The sequence below is a fragment of the Schistocerca gregaria genome, chromosome 2 (assembly GCF_023897955.1).
Source record: "Schistocerca gregaria isolate iqSchGreg1 chromosome 2, iqSchGreg1.2, whole genome shotgun sequence".
NCBI classification, from domain to species: Eukaryota; Metazoa; Arthropoda; class Insecta; order Orthoptera; family Acrididae; genus Schistocerca; species Schistocerca gregaria.
Window position 1 is genome coordinate 761,610,437 of NC_064921.1, and position 22,929 is coordinate 761,633,365.

Sequence of the window (22,929 nt, forward strand, 5' to 3'; positions counted from 1 at the left end):
GGAATATCAACAACATTATGAAAAGGCCACAGTGGCCAGAGACAGCAATCTTGCCTGCTTATGTTAAATTGTGTGTGTGTGTGTTCTTTAGTGAAGAATGCTTTGACTGAAAGTTCAATGTGTAACAGTTGCTTCTCTGCAACTCTATATGTCATCTTTACAATGAGTAGCAGTCTGTCCTTTTCATAATAGTTTTGTTAGTTTCTCTTTAATTATTTTCAATTCTAAAACAGCTACACACTGTAGAGAGGTTGTGGTGATTAGACTGGGTAGACACAAAAACAAGAAGATGAAAATTGTAGCACATCCCTAATAAATAGTCTTCTTTCATCCACTAATGACACAGAAACAGCAACTTTAAGAACATTATTTATTATGAAAGATACAACACTTTCGAATGTTTTAGTAGTATTCAGTGACATTTATTTCCTTGAGCATTTTATCCCATAACATTCTCATGTTTCAGATCATCCTCCTTCACTGTTCATTCCAATAACATTTTATATCATGATAACATGTATGATAAAAAAGAAATCAATAGCAATTTTTACACTGCCTAATAGGCTTTGTATTTAATCAAAATACCACACGTTCAAACAGTCTAAGCCTTTAATATGCAATTAAATCTTACAAGAATGGTTTCCAGAAATATAAAGTACAATATTTCACCTAGGAATGCTGATAAATTTATATACATGAACATAATAATCAAAGCTATAAACCATGTACACAAAATGTAGCACATTTTTCAAAATATTTTTGGCAAATGATGGCTTCATAACAAACATACTAAATATTCTTAATTCCAAGATGTCATTAACACACAAGAGGGTACGTAAAGACTGCTACAATAGGAACAACAACATTGTAGAGAATAGTTTTAATGTCAAACAAATATTGCTCCACTTTTTTCCAAGTTTTACTGTGAGAAACAAGTTAGCATGACAATTACAATTGTTCATTCCTTTTCCTCCCCATGCTCTTAAATGAAGTAAGTTAAACTGCCTTCAGAGCAAGTCAGCAATGTTAACTCTTTCTTTGGCACATTGACTAGAAGTGTTTAGTAACAGTTCTATAGAAATGTGTGAAAATAAACAACTATAACAAAAAATAATGTACATACAAGGATGGTTTTTCAAACGATGAGTATCACTGTAAAATTATTTCTTTCTTGGATAATTAACATACAACATGTCATGAACTAGTATTGGACATTACACAACATATAATCTGCAAATGATACGTTTCTGAATACCCAACCTAGCTGTAAATTCCTTAAAAACAGAATTACCAGCACAGCTATGTACCAAACAACATATTTTTCATCAAATACAACAGAAAAATTTCATAAATTGTTCATTATTCCTCTTTGTAAATTAGTAAAGGAAGGGAAATCTTAATACGCATGGAACAAGATGAAGACTGTCTATGTTTATTTTAAAATTGTTTTTCAGATCATAAGTTAAAAGCAGATGTTAGCTGTATATGATGGAAAATATTACCTTAAAATTTACCTTCAGGAGGCAGATGGGCACATGTACAAATACATGGCACAACCCTAGCTTTTGGAATTAATGGTTATTTCCTTGGGCAGGAGAGAGGGATAAGTTGGGTAACATAACAAAGGGAGGGCAAATCACAGACCCCAAGATGAGACCTGACTGTTTTGAGGATGAGGGGAGACTCCTGACAGTAAGTAACTGGCCTTTAATCCTGTCTCATAATTTTATGGTTTCCTTGTACGAATGTTCCTTTTGATACCAAATATTATCTCACACAGTTCAAAACAAATAGAAGAACGGCCAAAACACAAAGGGCAAAAGCTTTACATCACCTGCCAGTACCAGTGAAATAGTAGTTGTAACAGAAACATTACTACCTGACACTCCTGAGTCAGGAGTGCAACATTTTATGCCAAATAGTTAACAGTCGATAACAATAACGATCACAATTTTTTAAAAGTTTTTACCAATGTCAAACTGAAACAGAGATATCAAATTCTGGAGTTGTTGCAGCAAAATGTTAAGAGCTTCTGTATTGACAATAATAAATATATTCATTGACTCTTGGAACAGTATATAAACCTGTAAGCATGGTTTTGAGAAATAAGTTGATGCAAACAACTGGCACCCAGACTTATCCTTGAAACCCTAGAAATTCAAACGCAAAAGTTTTGTCCCATCAAATGTTCCAAATAAGAGCACAAACAGAACTGTAACCCAAGCACTATCAGAACACTGCAATGCCTAACTGTACAGAGAAAACATAAAATTTTGAGAAAACTTCTTTTTTTTTTTTAAAAAAAAAAAAAGATTCTATACACAATTACCTTTTGGCTCTGAATGTTTGAAACAATGTGTTTCACTGGTCAACTACTCTGTCACATTTCACTATGTCAGACTTCCATCTCTGCTCCCACATCAATAATATCTTTGTGGAACCTTTTTTTCCAACAAACAATTATTTTGAAAAACCCTGCTGCAGGCATTCCTGAAGAGCAGTACAGAGTACAAATACTCTGCAACATGAAGTTATTACAAACTACATAAAAAGTAGAACAGCTGTGTAATTTAGTTTGAAATCTTACTAAAAAAAAGTGTTCTCAAAGGAACATTTACTACTGTCAAATATCCATTGCACACATTCACTTAAAAAGTATAAGTATTTGAAAGTCATCACAGAGAAATGGATAATATTCCTAGTAACTGAAATAGATGCACACGAATTGTAGAATTCTTATTTGATGACAGATGAATGCAAAACATAGAAACTAGTTACTTATTTCATAATATCACTGAATTCACATGAACCTAGTGGGTTCACCTCAGTAATACTTTTGAACCACCGGTTTTGAAACATCTGTGATACACCAAAGCAAGTTTGAAACACATAGATAAAAGCTGTGTGCCGACAGGAACTTCAATCCGAACCTTTGCCTTTCATAACCAATGACCTTTCTAGCAGAGCTTTCTGATAACTTGTGACCCACCTTACAACTTGAGTTGTCGTGGTACCTCCTTCCATGTTTTCCAAACATGACAGCAGTTCACCAGCATATCTGCTCTGGCTGTTCCAGCCCTGTGCATGGGTGTAATACAGAAGCAAGTTTAACAACATAGTACACTCTGCTACAGAGTGAAAAATTCATTTTGGAAAAGAAGTATTTTCCAGAATCAATGTCCTGTCTCTAAATAAATTTATATTGTGATCCACAGGTGGAAAAAAAAGGAGTACCACAATGCCGACCAGTGAAAAAGTATAAGTTTGTTATTTATTTACTTTTGCATGTAACATCCACTTCAGAGTATTTTTAATAAAACTATTTTAATCAGGAACTGATTTGAATTGGAGGAATATGCCACCATGTATATACATTATTTTGTTTCCAAGAAACTGATTTAATAAGACAGGAATCGAATAAGAAAGTGACAATTTACTTCAATGAGATCTTGGAATTTTCAGCACCAGAATATTAATCCTCCATCTATTCAGTCTTAAAGTGTTCACGAATTATGCAATACTGTGTTAAAATTCCAGTTGTTAAGTGCAAAGTATGCAGTTTGCTAATTGCAATTACTCTCACTCTATATAAAATTGCAATTACTCTCACTCTATATAAAACTGGGCATTACACATGATTATTTAATTATGAGGGTATTTTCCTTCTTCACAGTAATAATACTTTATTGAAACATAATCTTATTTTCAAATGAGGGATAGCAAACACATCGTGCTATGATGCTGGAATATTCCAAACATATATCATCTACTGTTCAATTCAATAGTATACTCCAAAATACATGATAAATAATGATTTATATTTATTTACTTATCATTTAAATCTTTATCTTTTCTCATTTAGCTACTGACTTTTTTTTATAGGTAAGCACTATGCTCTTCATACTGAGTAAAGGTGGTGATAATCCAAAGAAAGGCACTGAATCAGGCCTTTTGTACACTTAATAAACTATAATGTTGCATCTACATGTTTTAGTTAGCTTCCAACATCATAAATTAAATAAGTACTCCCCCTTTTATATCTGGGTCTAATAAGCAACAAAATTAAACAGGCATTATATGAGGTCATAAGAATGTAATAGCAATAATTCACTTATAAATATATAAAATATTCTACTAGTAGAATTATAAAATCGTAAAGATACCAAGCTACATCACACAAAGCAAATTTTTTACATGCAACAATTCCTTGCCTTCTTACATTCTTGTTTCAGAGACTTCTCTTTGGTAATTTCACTTAATTTCACATAACTTTTAATTAAAATTATTCTTTTCAGCTCCCACAATATGCCTTAACATCCATTGCAACAACAGGCCCCAGTTGCTTTGGCACAGAAATACTGTGTTGCCAAGAATGCATTTGATCAACAGATAACAATAAGGTAACAGTCATAATTGTAAATGACACTGTTTTAATGTAATATGACACAGCCAATTCTGTTATCAAAATAACTCCAAGGAATTTTAAAATAAACCACATTTCATGTTTTTAAAATTTCCAAATTAATGTTTCTAACTTTAAATAAAAAATTTAACAATTACAAAAACATTTTTGATTTCATGGAAAAGATCATGCAAAACAAAAGCCCAAAATAATATCATTAAGAAATCTTACCATTTTACTATGTAGAAAAAAAAATCTAGAAACTAAGAAAACATGGGTTGTGAAATGATTCCTCTCGTGAAGGTACACAGTTCATTTTTTAACAAAAACAAACACCAATACAAACATTACACCCTGTATCCATTATAGATACAACTGGGAATGGTGTAAGGAAACAGCTAAATTAAATTAAATTTAGCAGCATAACGGGCAATCAAATCAGTATTTACGTGAACTTCATCTAGTAAATGAAAATATAAAAATTAAGTGGAAATAGCTGTCACACTGAATGTTCAAATTATGACACAATCGATTATTGCCACATTAGCCAAAATTACAGGTCACATACAGGCTGATGCTGGAAAAAACTTTATTTTTACACTGAAAGAAATAATCTCAGAATTTGAGTGGGAGAACAATGACAAAACACAAGCCAGTGAAGTGTAAATCACTCCAAGCTCAAGATACAAACACAGAAGGTAACCAAAATACACTACACATATTTACTGCATTATCACTTATCTTACTTCAACCTTTAGTTTCAGGAAGTTGGTTCATGCCAACCATCCCAATGTATGTAAATAGGAAAAGAAACACAACATATCACTGTATGACACGTTAGACAGCATAATTAACAGCTCATAGCCAATACAAATGTGTTCAAAGACTGCACAAGATATTTTGAGTGGTATAATTGAGAACAAAATATACTGAAAAGTCATTATGCTACCACAAGACTTTTTTTGGAAAAAAAATCTCACAACAACAAAATAGGTATACCATCTGAACCAGCAAGATTATCATTACGTACCTCAAAATTCAAAAGTGTTACCCACCAATTCAAGTTGCTGCTGTTTTTAGAATCTTACTGATACTTACAGCCTATCAATTTTTCAGACACAGCACATGCCTGTCCATCACTTCAGTCCAAATAGCATTTTAAAGTTCCCTAATTTTTTGTAAATTTACCTTTACCTTTCTATAGTCACTTTGTTTGTAGCAAAATGAGGTCAGTAGAATTTTGACTATTAAGTTTTGTGCATATCTTGTCCAAGATTAGACAGCCAAGCATGAATCAAATTATATAGGCTGTATAGAATGACTTAAGTTACACAGTAATTCTCTTGTTAGGTGCACCAAACTATTGTCTATAAAACTGTCATAAATATATTGCCAATATATATAAAACCAGAATGGATAGCCCCAATACAACTGAATTTTCAAATAACCTTCACTGTACTTTATTTCATGTGCCCATTTCTAGGCACTTCATAGCTAAACTTTTGAATAACAATGGACACAGCTGTATAATAAGTGTACTATACCCATATAAGTCTGTTTTTATTTAAAGCAGACGAAATGACACTCAGATTAAATTTCAAGAAATTAGTGCAACGAGAATGTATTGCATCAATAGATCAGTCAAAAATAAAGAGAAGCTTCTCATGCCTGAAGTGAAGTATGTTGACTTTTCTCTGAGATAGTTGAGAGATAACACTAGGAAAAAGAGCACAAAATTGGCCACAAAATTTCTAGAGAAACAATGTACAATATAAGAGACTGATTCCTGACACTACCACCAAAATCATAACAACAATTTTCCAACACTATTATCTCCCATGTTATATATTTTAGAGAGGTGAAAAGAAAGGAAAACTGTGTTTGCCTGATGTTATTTTCAAGAAATATATTATTATTTAGAATTTAAGAAATTTACTTGCCATTTAATTTACAAAGAAAATATTGTTTAATTTGAATACACACAAAACAAAATCATGGATATTTGCAGCTGACTTTCGTAGTGCATCACAGACCTTAGTTTTCAAAGTGTATGTGAGAGAGGGAGAGAACAGTTTCCACAGACATAAAGAAATTAATATTTAACACGTCTGTCTATCAGCTAGTGAAGTTTAAAGTAACAAAAGGACACGCATCAAATTTTAGAACAGAGAACTATTTCAAAATATCTCTTGTTATGTACCTCTCCTGATTTAATGATTAACAGCACACCTGTAACATCTATCAAAAATAAGACATTATACACTAAATAACTAAATCTATTAACATTGATACCAAAGAAATATTCCAGAATTTAGATATATACATTCAAATGTAATGACATCTGAATCCATTTTCAACTCTGATCATTCTGAATTGCTGAAAATAAGAATACAAATGTTTACCATAAATTGCCCCAAAACTACTAATTTTAATAGGTTTGGCACCTCAAGTAAGAGAATCACTGTTTAAATTTTTATTATTTTTACTTACTCACTACAAAGCCTGCTCTTATTCTGATTAGCTCAGAAGCTTGTAGTCTCTGAACACAATTTGAACAGGGATATCATTTTCCTCTCACAGGTTACAGGTACTGCACTGTACCTAAATTCTCCCTCACTTCATTTTCAATATCTGAAATGCAATAGTAACTGCTATTACAGAAATAATGACACTATTTTTTTTTCAATCCCACTATAAAGGCATTCTCATAGATACCTACGTTATTTTACATTAGTGAAGACAACAGTATTAAGCACTCTAATGAAGAAAATGCGTCCCTCATAAAGGTTGTAGATATTTTAAAAACTAATTAACTGTAATACCACCTTCACAGTGTTATGGAAATGACTACTCCAATAGAGAGCTACAGATTTCCAGTTGCCAAATTTTGTGCAGTAAATAAATATTACCATTACTATTACTTCAAAATACTGTAGAAAAAATGTATTCCATCACAGGATATGTTTCCATTGCGTTTAAACACTTGTGGTGCAAAAATACTAGCAAAAATGTCATAAAATGTTTCCAAGTTGAACAGTCGTCTCATTCTTGACACCACCTACCCTTGTCTTAAAATCTTTTAAGACACTACAGCACTGATAACCACAACGGCTAACATGGTATGAATAAAAATCTATTCACAATCTTAGTCTGCACCTGCTGCATCACCAGGTTTTTGACTCCTTGAGGTAGACTGAGAGCCTTTCCTCTGGTGTGAGCTGGAACTGTAAGAGAAAAATTTCTTATTACATCACAGGAAGTGATCTCAAAACAAAAGACTGCAAGCAACTGTTTTTAAATGAAAAGCTCACAAAATATCCACATAACAGTTAGAAGTATCCCTCACTGGCCAACATAACTTCCATCTAGCCTGACACAATTTATTTTGACAAAGTCTCCTGGCTCTTTTTTATTTCAGTTCAAGTACTGAACCAATGACAGCTAAATATTTGAAAGCTCTGTGGAATTCATGGGTTGTGCAGTAATCACACCTCCCACTAAATTCTAGAAGTCTATGTCAGGACCAGCAGCAGTCATGGCTGTATTTCTTCACTGGTCACAGATTGGCAACATATCAGTTTTGGTAGCCGATTTTTTGTTTTTGTTTTTAAGTGAGTATGTCACAAACTATGAGGTTGCGGTTAGGTTGGGGCGTAACAGCATAGCTTGCATTTAATTTTATTAATTCAATTTATGATCTTCATTGTCATAAATATTTGACATTTTTTCCATGTACATCATGAATCATGACATGGTTAGGTTGGAATGTGACAGTTTGGTTATGAGTTGGCAAAGCCAAATAATGTGAAAGCTAAAATACCTGGTTGTGGTGACAGACCAACCTCCTGCTTACTCCATGGCCTAGTTTTGTTTCTAATATAACAGTTTTACTCACAAAGATTAAATTAATAATCTCCATTGTCAAACATTTTTCACATTAAATTAAATTAATAACCCCGACTGTCAAAATTTGTGATCATTTCATTAGAAGGTTTAAAGATTTCAGAGGTTGTGATGTACTGATGTGAGAATGTGACAACGTTCCTTCAAAACATGTCGACTGTCTGTTGCTCCCTCATTGATTGCATTAGAACCAGCAAATGATACACCTTCCCATCATATCTCACATTGAGTGCTGATGACACTGCACCATGAAACATGTTAGTGGGCCACTGGCTCTGATCTAGACTTTTACTCACAACTCGTCCTAATAGGGAAAATCTTTCAATAAGACGAAGCAGCCGCCGGTTGCGAAAGCTCGAAATTCTGTGTATGTGTTTGTGTGTTTTATTTATTGTGCCTATCTACCGGCGCTTTCCCGCTTGGTAAGTCTTGGAATCTTTGTTTTTAATATATTTTTCCCATGTGGAAGTTTCTTTCTATCCTGTCTCTCCTTTGCAAATGTCTTTTATAACACCTTTTTCTGCCATGCAAAATGAACATTATTAATAATCTCAATATAAGACATTTATCTCAATACGAAAAATAGACTACACACAATAAAACACATTTTCATCCTCATTGGTAGAAGTTATAAAGTAAATGATTACTTACACTAAATTACTGTTCTCGTAAAAAGTATTGTTGTTCCTTTCTGGCAACTATGTACCTTAACAATAATAACGTTTCCCACACCCTAAAGATTGCTGTGAATGTAGTCTAAAAACTAAAGACATAAAAATATTTCTTACTGGTACTGTTAAAAAATATAATCGGTACTTACGTAGTAGGATATTTGGGATCATCAAGCACAACACACAGCTTTTCATCACCCATGAGGAACATTGCTTCCTCATATGTAGGTGGAGGTGCTTCTGTTGAGGTGCTACCACCATGTGATTCAGTAGTACCCATGAGGGCTTCATATGTTGGTGGCAATGTGACAGTGCTTGGGTTGCGTATTACACAGCCTGATTGTTGACTTCTTGACTGCTGGGCTAACTCCTGTAGTCCCTAGACAGTTCAGTAGAGTTGAAACATCTTAAAATAGCACTATGAGTCAGTAACAACAATATTTTCCACACACCTTTTTTTTTTTAAAAAAAAAAAAGCATTTTGGTTGTACATTAAATGTCAAAATTGTTTAAAACTTTATCATATACTCACCTATAAACTCAAAATACCCAAGTAACAATGAAGAATAATATTTGGACAATACTGAAACTCCTTGTATTATATATAAAGTTTTGTGATAATCCAACAACTGTTCATTAAATTTTTCGTCACTAAGACAAGCATTTGGTCCTAACATATCTGCAATTACCTGTTAAGCATGGTTGTTAAGGAAACACAAATTAACTGTCAGTAAAATGAAAAAAAAAAAAAAAAAAAAAAAAAAAATCACCATAAACTCATTTTGAAAGTTGTGAAAGACCAAGGAATTTTGGTTAGCAGAAATGATATGACTGACATCTTGAGCTTCTCAGCCTAGCACAATAGCAGTGTCTTTAGTGATCAGCCTGGGAAGCCAAGCAACCGGCCACTGAAGAAATAGCATGTCTATGGAGTAATTTCTCTGCCTGCTGAAGCAGCTGTCTATTAAAAAAAGACATTAAAAACAAAGATTCCAAGACTTACCAAGCGGGAAAGCGCCGGCAGACAGGCACATGAACGAAACACACACACACACACACACACACACACACACACACACAGAATTACTAGCTTTCGCAACCGATGGTTGCTTCTTCAGGAATGAGAGGGAAAGACGAAAGGATGTGGGTTTTAAGGGAGAGGGTAAGGAGTCATTCCAATCCCGGGAGCGGAAAGACTTCCCTTAGGGGAAAAAAAGGACAGGTGGACACTCGCGCACGCACGCACGCACACACACACACACACACACACACACACACACACACACACACACACACATATCCATCCACACATACACAGACACAAAAGGCATTATATTTATGTAAGTTATATTATTGCACAAAGGGAAGTGACTTTGAATTTTTAATTGATATTGCTAGAGTTGGCTTTGTCTGATGTGCACACATTCTGGGTAACGTGATAACCGATTGGTAATGTATGAACACACAGAACTCCCTTCCTTTCAAAGAATATAGTGGGGAACTAGTGAGTTTATTTTATTCTGCTGATGTGTAAACTTTTAGATAGTGGAAGGGAAAAAGACATAATAGGTATTGGCCAAAGAGAAAGGAAAAATTTTTGCGTGTGTGATGGTACGAAATTGGGAATATTGTTGTTTTATTCTTCTGTTGATTTGAGTTAAGATTGTTAAAGTAAGGTTAGACAAAAGTATATGAAAACTGAGTGACTCACTGCACTTTTTCTTGCAACTTTTCAAAGAATTAATGGCATTCCCTAACCAGATTTTTTTTTTTAAATTGTGTGTTCCTTAGCAGAATGGAATTCACCTAAAAGGTCCCTCTCAGTATTCCTCTAGCAAGTTTAATCAAATTTTGAAAGAGTTCATCAGACATAGCAAGTGGGAAGTGGGAGTGTTCCAGTCACATGAGAACCAATGACCAGATGTTTTCAATGAGAGATCTGCAGAATGTGTCGGCCTAGACAGTAGTCCAACACCTTCTGTACTGAGATATCAGGATAGCAAAGACATGTGGTCTACGGTTACACTACATATACATCTACACTTTGCAAACCACTGTGAAGTGCATGGCAGAGGGTACTTCCCGCTGCACCTGTCCGAGTTTCTTCCCATTCCATTCACATGTGGAGTAGGGGAAGGACGATTGCTTGAATGCCTTTGTGCATGCTGTAATTTATCTAACCTTTTTCTCATGATCCTCATGCAAGCAATACACAGGGGGTTCTAGTATTTTCCTAGAGTCATTTAAAGCCGGTTCTTGAAACTTCATTAGTAGACTTTCTCAGGACAGTTTACATCTATTTTTAAGAGTCTTCCAGTGCAGTTTCTTCAGCATATCTGTGACACACTCCCAAGGGTTAAACAAACCTGTGACCATTTGTGCTGCTCTTCTGTGTACACTTTCAATACGCCCTGCTAGTCCTATTTGGTATGGGTCCCACACACTTGAGCGATATTCTGCAATGGGTCACACTACTGCTTTGTATGGCATCTACTTTGTAGACTGATTGCATTTCCCTAGTATTCTAGCAATAAACTGAACTCTGCCACCTGCTTTACCCATGACTGAGCCTATGTGATCATTCCATTTCATATTCTTACAGAGCATTACATCACAGTATTTTTAAGAGTTGGCTAAATCCAACTGTGACTCACTGACATAGCCATAAGATACCGCTATTTTTTTATTATTGTAAAGTGCACAATTTTACATTCCTGAACATTTAAAGCAAGATGCTAACCTCTGCACCACTTTGAAATCTTACAAAGATGTGACTGAATATTTATGCAGCTTCTTTCAGACTGTATTTCACTACAGATAACTGCATCATCTGAAAAAAGTCTGAGGTTACTATTAATATTGTCCGCAAGGACATTAATATGTAACAAACAGGGAGGGTCCGAACCCATTTTCCTAGGGACACCCTAAGTTGCTTCTACATCTGATGATGACTCTACCAGGAAAACTCAAGCCTATCACAAATTTGCTTGATTCCCAATATTATCACACTTTTGATAATTAGCATAGATGTGATACTAAGCCAAATGCTTTCTGGAAATCAAGAATTACTGCAGCTAGCTGACTGTCTTTATCCACAGCTTTCAGTACAGCATGCAAGAAAAGTGATAGTTGGATTTCACATGATCAATGTTTTCCGAATCCAAACTGGTTGGCATGGAGAAGGTCATTCTGTCTGAGATACCTCATTATTTTTAAGCTCAGAATATGTTCTAAAATTCTACAACAAATCAACGTCAAGTATACTGAACAGCAGCTTTATGTTTCACTTATACTACCCTTAATGTAAACTGGTGTGTCCTGTGCTTTCTTCCAACTAATGTTGTTGTTGTTGTTGTTGTTGTTGGTGGTGGTGGTTGTTCAAAGGAGGGGGCAAGGGACCAAACTGCAAGATCATTGGTCCCTTGTTCCCAGTAAAATAATTGCACAAGGGAAAGAAGAAAAGAAAGGAGATGTACAGCACAATAACAGGAGAATGGAAGAATCAGAAGAACGACAGAAGGACAAGCAATGCTACTATTCAGAAAAACAGGAAAAGAAAACCACAGAAAGTAGCAAGAAACAGGTAGAAGGAGTAAAAACAAGAGAGCAGATGACTGTGACTGGCCGACCACGAGAACAAAAAGGAAAGGCCAGCCACTCTGCAACACATTAAAACATCCAGCGTAAAGTATTAGAGTGGAGAACACAAGGGGACACAGGACAAGTGTGAAAACTTATATAGAATGATAAAACCCACCATCATGTATAAAGCATAAAACTAAATTAGCCGATGGGGCGTTGTCAGCTAAAATTAATGACAACGAGTCCGGTGACTGAAGACTCCTTCACAGGGCAGTCAAAGGAGGACAGCTCACCAAGATACGGGCCACCGTTGGCCGGGTGCTGCACCGACACTGATGTGGGTCATCACAGCGCAGGAGGTAGCCACATGTCATCCAAGCGCATCCAATGCAGAGCCGACAGAGAACCACAGAGTCCCTCCGAGAAGCCCTCATGGAGGTATTCCACACAGCCAATCTCCATAAGTTGTTTCTGTGTAGCCTGTTTGGACAGCCAAATGGTAATTTTGTTGTCTGAAATTCCAATGTGACCTGGGATCCAGACAAACACTACTGAACGACTGGGCCATTCCAGGGCATAGATGGACTCCTGGATGGTCACTACCAACGGTTGACGAGGGTAGCACTGGTTGATAGCTTGTAGGCTGTTCAAGGAGTCAGTATACAGAAGAAACGACTCCCCAGGGCACGCGAATGGCCATGCTCAAGAGCACAAGATATAGCAACCAGCAGGGCAGAGAAAACACTGCAGCCATTGGGCAAGGAATGCTAAACAATATGTTCTCCATGCACATACGCGAAGCCAACGTGATCATCAGCCATAGAGCCCTCGGTGTAAACCACTTCATGACCTAGATACATGTCAAGAATCAAGAAGAAATTGTAGCAGAGAGCTGCGGGGTTTACTGAGTCCTTAGGGCCATGTGAGAGGTCCAGGCAGAGCAACGGGCTAGGTGTACACCATGGAGGTGTACATGAATGGACCTCAAGTATAGGTGGTAAAGTCAAGGACTCCAGTTCAGAAATAAGGGACCAGACAAACTGCAATTGGAAGCCATGATCTGGGCCGCCGATGCGGGAGATGAACCGCTGTGGGTGGGAAAAGGAGACGGTAATTCGGATGCACAGGTGAACTGCAAACATGTGCAATTTAACTGGCCAGCAGTTGTGCATGCCTAACCTGCAACGGAGGGACTCAGGTCTCAACCAGGACACTCGTCACCAGACTCATCCTAAAAGCTACTGTTGCTAGACGAATGCCACAGAGCTGCCCTGGGTTGAGTAAACGCAATGCTGAGGGTGCCGCCGAACCATAAACCAAACTCTCACAGTCAAGGCAGGATTGAACAAGGGCTCTGTAGAGCTGCAGCAGCGTAGAGCGATCTGCACCTCATTTGGTGTTGCTCAGGCAGCAGAGGGCATTGAGATGCTGCCAGCACTTCTGCTTAAGCTGATGAAGGTGAGGAAGCCAAGTCAATCGGGTGTCGTAAACCAGTCCTAAGAATTGATATGTCTCCATTACAGTTAGTGGATCATCATTAAGGTAAAGTTTTGGTTCCGGATGAACAGTACAACACTGACAGAAGTGCATAGCACACGACTTTGCAGCTTAAAACTGGAAACCATGGGCTAGAGCCCATGACTGTGCCTTGTGTATGGCTGCCTGTAGGTGCTACTCAGCAACACCAGTACTGAGCCTTGAGGGACCACATTCTTCTGAATATGGGGAGAACTAGGGGAAGCACCAACTTGGACACGGGAAGTATGAAGCGACAGGAAATTTTGGATAAAAATGGGGAGCGGGACTCAGAGACCCAACTCATATAATGTGGCAAGGATATGATGTTGCCAGGTGGTGTCATATGCTTTTTGTAAATCAAAAAAGACAGCACACAGGTGTATGCATCTGGAAAAGGTTGTTCGGACAGCAGATTTGAGGAACACAAGATTATCAGTGGTAGAGAGACCCTGGTGGAAGCTGCCCTGACATCGATCCAGTATGGCCTGTGACTCCAGGACCCGACCCAACCCAACTGCCGACACCATACCTTCCAACAGCTTACACACAATGTTGGTGAGGCTAATGGGCCAACAGCTATCCACATCAAGCAGGTTTTTACTGGGTTTGAGCACCAGAATGATGGTGCTCTCCAGCCATTACACCAGATCTGGTTGAAGATGACGAGGAGATGTCGCTTGTGTCAGATGAGAGATGTTTAATCATCTGACTCATTTGATCTTTGCCCAGACTTGGGAAGGTGACGTATGGCACCCAATGGTCAAGACTTATCTCTCCCAACACTCCTGCTTCCATCATTTTATAAGTTGGCGAACACGGGCACAGAGCCGTTTAAAGGCTATGAGGTGCTCCAGGGAAGGGTGCCACTTATGCCACTTAGAGCTCACTGATGTTCCTTAACTGCCTCAGCGACTTCCAGCGACCACCAAGGGACTGCCTTTAACCGGGGCACTCTAAAAGAGAGAGGGATCGTGTTTTCTGCCAAAGAAAGGATTGTTGTAGTCACATGCTCAACCATCACATCGATGTTCCCGTGTGGGGGAGATTCAATGGTGACAGCAGAGGTGAAAGTTTCCCAGTCCGCCTTGTTTAAAGCCCATTTGGGCAGACATCCATGTGCCTGATGCTGGGGCAGTGACAATAAGATGGGGAAGTGATCACTACCACACAAGTCGTCATGTACTTTCCAGTGGATGAATGGGAGAAGTCCTGGGATGTAAATTGATAAATCAATGGCCAAATAACTACCATGAGCCACACTGAAATGTGTAGTGATCCCAGTATTTAATAGGCAGAGGTCAAACTGAGACAGGAAAGTTTCAACATCTCGGCCAGTAAGCATACTGCCTACCCACACGGGGTAACTGGCATTAAAATCTCCCAAAACTAGTAAAGGTTTAGGGAGTTGGTCAATCAGTGCAGCTAATACATTCAGGGGTACTGCACCATCTGGAAGAAGATATAAATTGCAGATAGCTATTTTCTGTGTCGCCCTTATTCTGAAAGCCACGGCTTCAAGAGGAGTTTGAAGGGGCACAGTTTCACTAAAGACTGAGTTTAGGACATAAACGCAGACTCCACCTGACATTCGATTATAGTCACTACAGTTCCTGTAATATGCCTTATAGCCACAGAGGACAGGGGTCCGCATTGCCGGGAACCAGGTTTCCTGGAGGGCAACGCAGGAAGCAGGTGTAAAGCTTAACTGTTGCCTTAGCTCAGCCAGGCGGTGGAAAGAATCGCCGCAATTACACTAGAGGATGATGTCATCGTGAGACTGGGAACGCATGGAGACTACAATGAGGCAGTTTACACCTCAGGGTCACCTGCTGCCACCGACTTATTGCCTGAGCAGTCTATATCCATTGTGTCTGATGGTCCGGTGAGCTCTAGGTCCTCAGTGGATGCCAGAATCTCCACCTCGTCTGCAGATGCAGAGCTTGTAGGAAGTGGTGGTATGGGGGCCAATGCAATTCCCTTGGTCTTGGGGATCTTCTTTTTGGATTTCTCTCGCTGCTCCTTAGGTTCCTCTGGCTGGGAGGACTTCACTGATTCAGTCTCTGGGACTGGGGACGAGTGTGAAGCCCTATGACCAGCTGCTTTTGGGCTCTTCAGCCACTGGTGGGTGTAATCTTTTCCACTAGCAGAAACCTGGGAATGGAATTACCCAAGGGACCCCTTTTTAGCGAGAGTACCTGAAGGAGACTTTTGCTTCTCCAGCACACAAGTGGGGACTGATATCCCTGATGGTTTGGGGGAGGGGGGTGTTGCTCCTGAAGTAGGTGGTGCAGGAACAACAGGGAGGGAAGTGCCTCCACCATCAAAAGGGGAGGTGTAGTCTTCGGGCTCTGAGAGGTGACGGGGGTTGGCAGAGCTGATGGGGTTAGAACTGTTGTAGTGGGCACATAACACAATGTCATATGCACAGGATGTAGGCAGTCAGATTTCCTATTAGCCTCAGTGTAGGTCAGTCGGTCCAGGGTCTTGTACTCCATGATTTTCCTTTCTTTCTGGAGAATCCTGCAGTCACGCAAACAAGGGGAATGATGCTCTCCGCAGCTGACACAGATGGGAGGCGAGGCACATAGAGTATTGAGATGTGATGGGTGTCTGCAATCTCGACATGTGACATTGGAAGTACAGTGGGAAGACATATGGCCGATCATCCAACATTTAAAGCACTGCATTTGGGGAGGGATATAGGGCTTTACATCACAGCGGTAGACCATCACCCTCGAAGGCCAAGATGAAGGCACTGGTAGCAACCTGATTATCCCTAGGACCCTGGTGGACACGCCAAATGAAACATACACCTCGCCGCTCTAAATTGGTGTGCAGATCATCATCAGACTGCAAAAGGAGGTCCCTGTGAAATATGATACCCTGGACCATATTCAACCTCTTATGGGCCGTGATGGTTATCGAAACATACCCCAGCTAGTCACAAGCCAGTAACGTCCATGACTGAGCAGAAGATGCTGTTTTGATCAAGACTGACCCAGATCTCATTTTGGACAAGCCCTCCACCTTCCCAAACCCGTCCTCTAAATGCTCAAAAAACTGAGGCTTCATTGTCATAAAAGATTCCCCATCAGTTCTTGAACATACAAGGTACCAGGGCAAATAAGAGCCGCTGCCATCCTTAGCCTGAAGTTCCTCCCATCGTGTGGCCAGGGAGGGGAACAATTTGGGGCTGTACTTCTGTGCATTGAATTTAGCCCATGACTGCTTAGGGACTGCTGGTGTTTGACCACCAGTAAGAGATGATGTGCTATGCTTCATAGTGTGTCACCCGCCCTGATGCCACCCACTCCGACCAGGGGTCCCTCCCATGGGCGCCACCCAGCCGCAGGTTGGCCATTGCCAGGAGTCCTGATGCCCCCAGGTGACGGGCATCTACTCCTCAGCATACGTGGGAAGTTAACGGCACAGGCATCAGCAGAGCGATCCCTGTGTGGTCAGGGGGCTACAGCCAACAGGGTACATGGCGGTCCCACCACAATGGACAGGCTACCGTGCTGGATATCAGGTGCACCCAGGAGGGTGACATTGCCCAACAGTTGGAGAATGAGCCGAGGTGCAGATCCACATTGATGAAGGATGCGATAGGTCTCAGCACATGATGGACACAATGCACCACGTAAGGCGCCCTTCCCCAATTAGCTTGCTCTTCGGAAAAATTTGGATGAACGGAAGTCAAACTCTACAGGGGACCATGACATAAAGGCCGAAACGTGTGAGACTCCTTTTAGTTACCTCTTACGACAGGCAGGAATGCCTCGGGCCTATTCTAACCCCCAGACCCAAAGGAGGATCCAACTAGTGGACATGATTTCTTGTTCCAGGAATATACATTAGATTATAGTGAAAAGAGGGGCTAACTCAGCTGTATTTCAGTATAGAATCTGATAGGGATTCACTGGAGCCTGGAGGTTCGTCTAATGTTAACAATTTCAGCTGTTTCTCAACACCAATGACACTAACACTTATTTCACTCTTCTTTTCAGCGGTACAAGGATTAAATTGGGGCAATTCTCCTGGGTTTTCTTCTGTAAAGGAACACTTGAAAACGTAGTTAAGCATTTCAGCTTTTGCTTTGCTACCCTCAATTTCAGTTCCTGTCTCATTCATAAGTGGCTAGGAACTAGCTTTGATGCCACTAACAGCCTTTACACACAGCCAGAATTTCTTTGGGATTCATGAAAGATCAATTGACATTATTCTGTTATGGTAATCATTGAAGGCTTCGTATATTGCCCTCTGCACAGCCAAAATATGTTTCATTCAGTATCTGTCTATAGCTCTATGCTTTAATTTACACTTATTACACTGTAGTCTCTGTTTCTTAAGTTTCAAGCAGCACAGAGGGTATCTCCAATTATGAACTGTTCAGCTGGGCACATATCTATCCAGTGCATGGCCAACTATTCTTTCAAACTTGTGCCATTGTTCCTCTACATGCCCCTCTCCTGTGCTGAAAGTTTCGTGTTCCTCATTTAGATGTGACTATTGCTTATTTTATCTAGTCTGTTTTAGTTGTCCTATGCATTTTGGTAATGAGTGTTGCCACAGCTGCATCATGATCACTGATATGATGTTCTATGTGCATATCCTAAAAGATGTCACATCTATTTCTTACCAGTAGATCTAATATATTTCCATCAGGAGTGGGGTTACAAAATACCTGTTCTAGGTAGTTTTCAGATAAGACATTTAGTAATGTTTCACAGTATATCTTCTCATGTCCACCACCAACAAAACTGTAATTTTGCCACTTGACTGTTAGATGATTAAAGTCTCCATTGATGATTACAGCATGACTGGGAAACTTACCTACAAGCAAACTGATGTTGTCTCTTAAGTTTTTTGTTACATCAGGAGGTAAGTCTTCTGGTGACATAAGAATCCAGTTACCATTATATGCCCACCCTTGATACTGAGTCTTGACCACACAATCTCCCATGCAGCTTCAGTTTTTATCTTGGTGGGTTTAAGTTTGTCTACTGCAAAAAATACACCACCTCCATTCCCTATTAGCCTTTTCTTTTGCTATACACTTAAATTTTCCTCAAAATTCTCACTGCTATAAATTTCAGGTTTCAACCAGTTTTCTGTACATAGTACTAAGTAAGCTTCACTGCTTTTCAGGAGCACCTCAAACTCTAGCAGTTTGTTGTGGATGCTTTGGTAGTTAACTAGTGCGATATTAATACTCTCGCCTGTTGGCACACAGGATGCTTGGGTCCATGTGACAATGATGAATGCAACCTGGCAACATTCATTTTCCGTGTTGTCCCCATGTACGGGTATGTCAGCTGTGTTGTTTATGCAAATCGGGACTTGTGTGAAAAAGTGAACATTATGACAATCCTGCATCAAGTTTCAATGGGCCCACAACTGCCAGCAGGCCTCTCTCTGCTGATGCACCATGGAAAGTTGCCACCATCTGTGGTGCTTGAGGTGCCATCACAGTGTTTGCGTGGATAGGCTTATTTCTACAAACGAGCCCATTTACTGACTCACAGTATGGAACAAAGCTGTACAACCTGCACACCTGAGTGAGCAATACATATGTCCCCTCAGGAATTACTCACACAGGGCCACTGAGGTCCTGCACAAGATTTAGTATGGGTCTCCTGAACTCATCAATTCTGTATTAACAAGACAGTCGTCAGAGTGCGACTGATGAGCTGCAATATTATGCACCCTAAAAACTGTAGTCTCAATGGTTCACAACCCTGCCACTGTCAAATTCCAATATGTGATGGTAGATATTTCTCCTTCTTACATAAGATATAAAATGATGGTCTCACAACCAACCAAAATTTAAATGCAATTTTTGATTGAGAAACCAACTGTACAATCCTTCCTTATTCACACAATACAGATGGAACTGCTCATACCTACTTTCTGCATATGAAATGAAATGCTAATTATTTGCATAACCAAGCATGTAGACACTTCATGCCAGTTTGACATTTGTTTCATGCTGTCTTCATGGTGGTGTAACTTTAATGGCTAACAACGTAATTTAACATTAAAAAATAAGTCTTGTGACATTCCAAACAAAAACTAACAGAGAAATAGTCTCACAGCATGCATTACTCAATAAATATTTTTAATTCAGTCGCTGAGAGAAGAACCCAGTTGACAACACACACAGATAGCTTTTATTGCGGTCTATAGTACGTTGCACTTTGTGTTTCTGATCATAAAAAATGATAATGCCATAGTAAAAGAAAATAAGGCTTTTAGGATGTGATTTCTATCACAAGTCGCTAAAAGCTTATCATCTTATAAAACTGAGCAGTGAAGAGATGATAATAAATAATGCTTGGGATAACCAATTAAGAATAAAGAGATATTAGCAAGTCCTCTCATTTTGGCACCCTCTTTTACCTCATTTATTTGGTGCCTCATATCTTTAAAACAGCAATATTTCTGTAACCAGCTACATAAAGTGCTCTTTGCCTTTTCTGGTGGTCATGATGTGATTCAGATTTAATGAAATTTATATAATAGCAATATGTAATACATCCGAAGTAATGCAATTGGTTGTGAGCGTAACAATGAACTGTGTACGTTTCTATCTACATCTAAGTACTATACAATGTGCTGCAGAGGGTACTTTTCAAACCATTACCTTTTTCCCCTTTGTCCGCTCCATGTGAGAAAGTCGTACGGTGAGAATGGTTGTGGGTTAAACCTCCACATGAGCTCTAGTTTCTGATTTTTTTTCACTGTGCTTATTTCATGAAAAGTGTTTAGGAATACAAAATGTAATAGTTAAATACCTTGTGCTGTTCAGCACCTCCCTTTAAGCATATGTCACTGGAATTTGTTGAGCAGCCCCGTAACATTCTCACTTACTAAATAAATCCTTGATGAAACTCACCACTCTTTGTTGGATATTTTGTATCTCTTCTATTAATCTAATCTCATAAAGGTACCAGACTGATAAGCCATATGGAAGCATTGTTTAAATGTATATTTTGGAAATCATTTCTTTAGTAGACGAGTCCATAGCCTTAAAAATTTTCTAGTGAATATTATCCAGGCAACTTTTTCCACAATTATTTTTCATGTGGTCGTTACATTTTAAGTTGCTCCACATAGTTACTCTTACCTATTTTATTGTTGGGACTGTTTGCAGTGATTAATCAGCAATATGAACTGCACAGCAAAATTATGCAAGTTTCTGTGGCATGTTGTTATCACTCACTATAACAATCACTCCACTGATGGAACATTGATATACAGAGGTCCAGAAAAAATGTAGACACTCTGACAGTCAATATCTTTGGAACAAAATGACATTGTTGCAATTTTGTGTGGTAGCGTATTCCATTAGTTTCTCAGCAGATCTTGGTGTGCATTTTCCAGAGGAGGACAGTTAAGCAATGAAAGAAGTGAGTGTGTTGTTTGAGCAACATAAGGCCATACTGACGTAGTACTGGAATTACGAAAACATGCTGGAGGTACAACGGCAATAGCTTAATGTGTTCAGAACTTTGCCACCAACATTTATAATAATTTATCATCGTTGTTGTCGTCGATGTTGTTGTTGTCTTCAGTCGGGAGACTGGTTTGATGCAGCTCTCCATGCTACTCTATCCTATGCAGACTTCTACCTCTCCAAGTAACTACTACAACCTACATCCTTCTGAATCTGCTTAGTGTATTAATCTCTTGGTCTTCCTCTACGATTTTTAACGTTGCCCTCCAATACTAAACTCACAATCCCTTGATGCCTCAGAGCATGTCCTACAACCTGATCTCTTCTTCTAGCCAAGTTGTGCAACAAAATTCCTCCTCTCCCCAATTCTATTCAGTACCTCCGCATTAGTTACGCGGTCTATCCATAGAATCTTCAGCATTCTTCTGAAGCATCATATTTCGAAAGCTTTTACTCTCTTCTCGTATAAATTATTTACCGTCCATGTTTCACTTCCACACACGGCTATACTCTATACAAATACTTTCAGAAAAGACTTCCTGACACGTAAATCTATTCAATGTTAACAAATTTCTCTTCTTCAGAAACATTTTCCTTGCCACTGCTAGTCTACATTTTATATCCTCCCTACTTCGACCATCATTAGTTATTTTGTTCACCAAATCGCAAAACTCATCTACTAGTTTAAAGTGTCTCATTTCCTAATCTATTTCCCTCAGCATCACCTGATTTAATTTGGCTACATTGTATTATCCTCATTTTGCTTTTGCTGATGTTCATCATATATCCTCCTTTCAAGACACTGTCCATTCCGTTCGACTGCTCTTCCAGGTCCTTCGCTGTCTCAGATAGAATTACAATGTCGTTGGCAAACGTCAAAGTTCTTATTTCTTCTCCATGGATTTCTCTTTTGTTTCCTTAACTGCTTGCTCAATATACAGATTGAATAACATCGGGGATAGGCTACAACCCTGTCTCACTCCCTTCCCAACCACTGCTTCCCTTTCATGTCCCTCGACTCTTATAACTGCCATCTGGTTTCTCTACAAATTTTAAATAGCCTTTTCCTTCCTGTATTTGACCCCTGCCATCTTCAGAATTTGAAAGAGAGCATTCCAGTCAACATTGTCAAAAGCTTTCTCTAAGTCTACAATTGCTAGAAATGTAGGTTTGCCTTTCCTTAATATATCCTCTAAGATAAGTCGTACAGTCAGTATTGCCTCACTGGTTCCAACATTTCTACGGAATCCAAATTGATCTTCCTCGAGGTCGGCTTCTACCAGTTTTTCCATTTGTCTGTAAAGAATTCGTGTAAGTATTTTGCCTCTGTGACTTATTAAACTGATAGTTCAGTGATTTTCACATCCGCCAACACCCACTTTCTTTGGGATTCGAAT

At 38.8% G+C, this 22,929-nt stretch overlaps 1 protein-coding gene across 1 annotated transcript in view; it reads right to left on the reverse strand.

The window, feature by feature from the left end:
- Positions 1-353: 353 nt before the first annotated feature.
- The window catches only part of LOC126334973 (uncharacterized), a 67,848-nt gene continuing 45,272 nt past the window's right edge, over positions 354-22,929 (reverse strand). Inside the window, exons 2-3 of the mRNA XM_049997762.1 lie at positions 9,126-9,355; positions 354-7,626 (exon numbers count right to left, since the gene is read on the reverse strand). Coding sequence (XP_049853719.1) covers positions 7,548-7,626; positions 9,126-9,355 — 309 coding nt within the window. The 3' untranslated portion in view covers positions 354-7,547. The remainder of the gene's footprint in view (positions 7,627-9,125; positions 9,356-22,929) is intronic.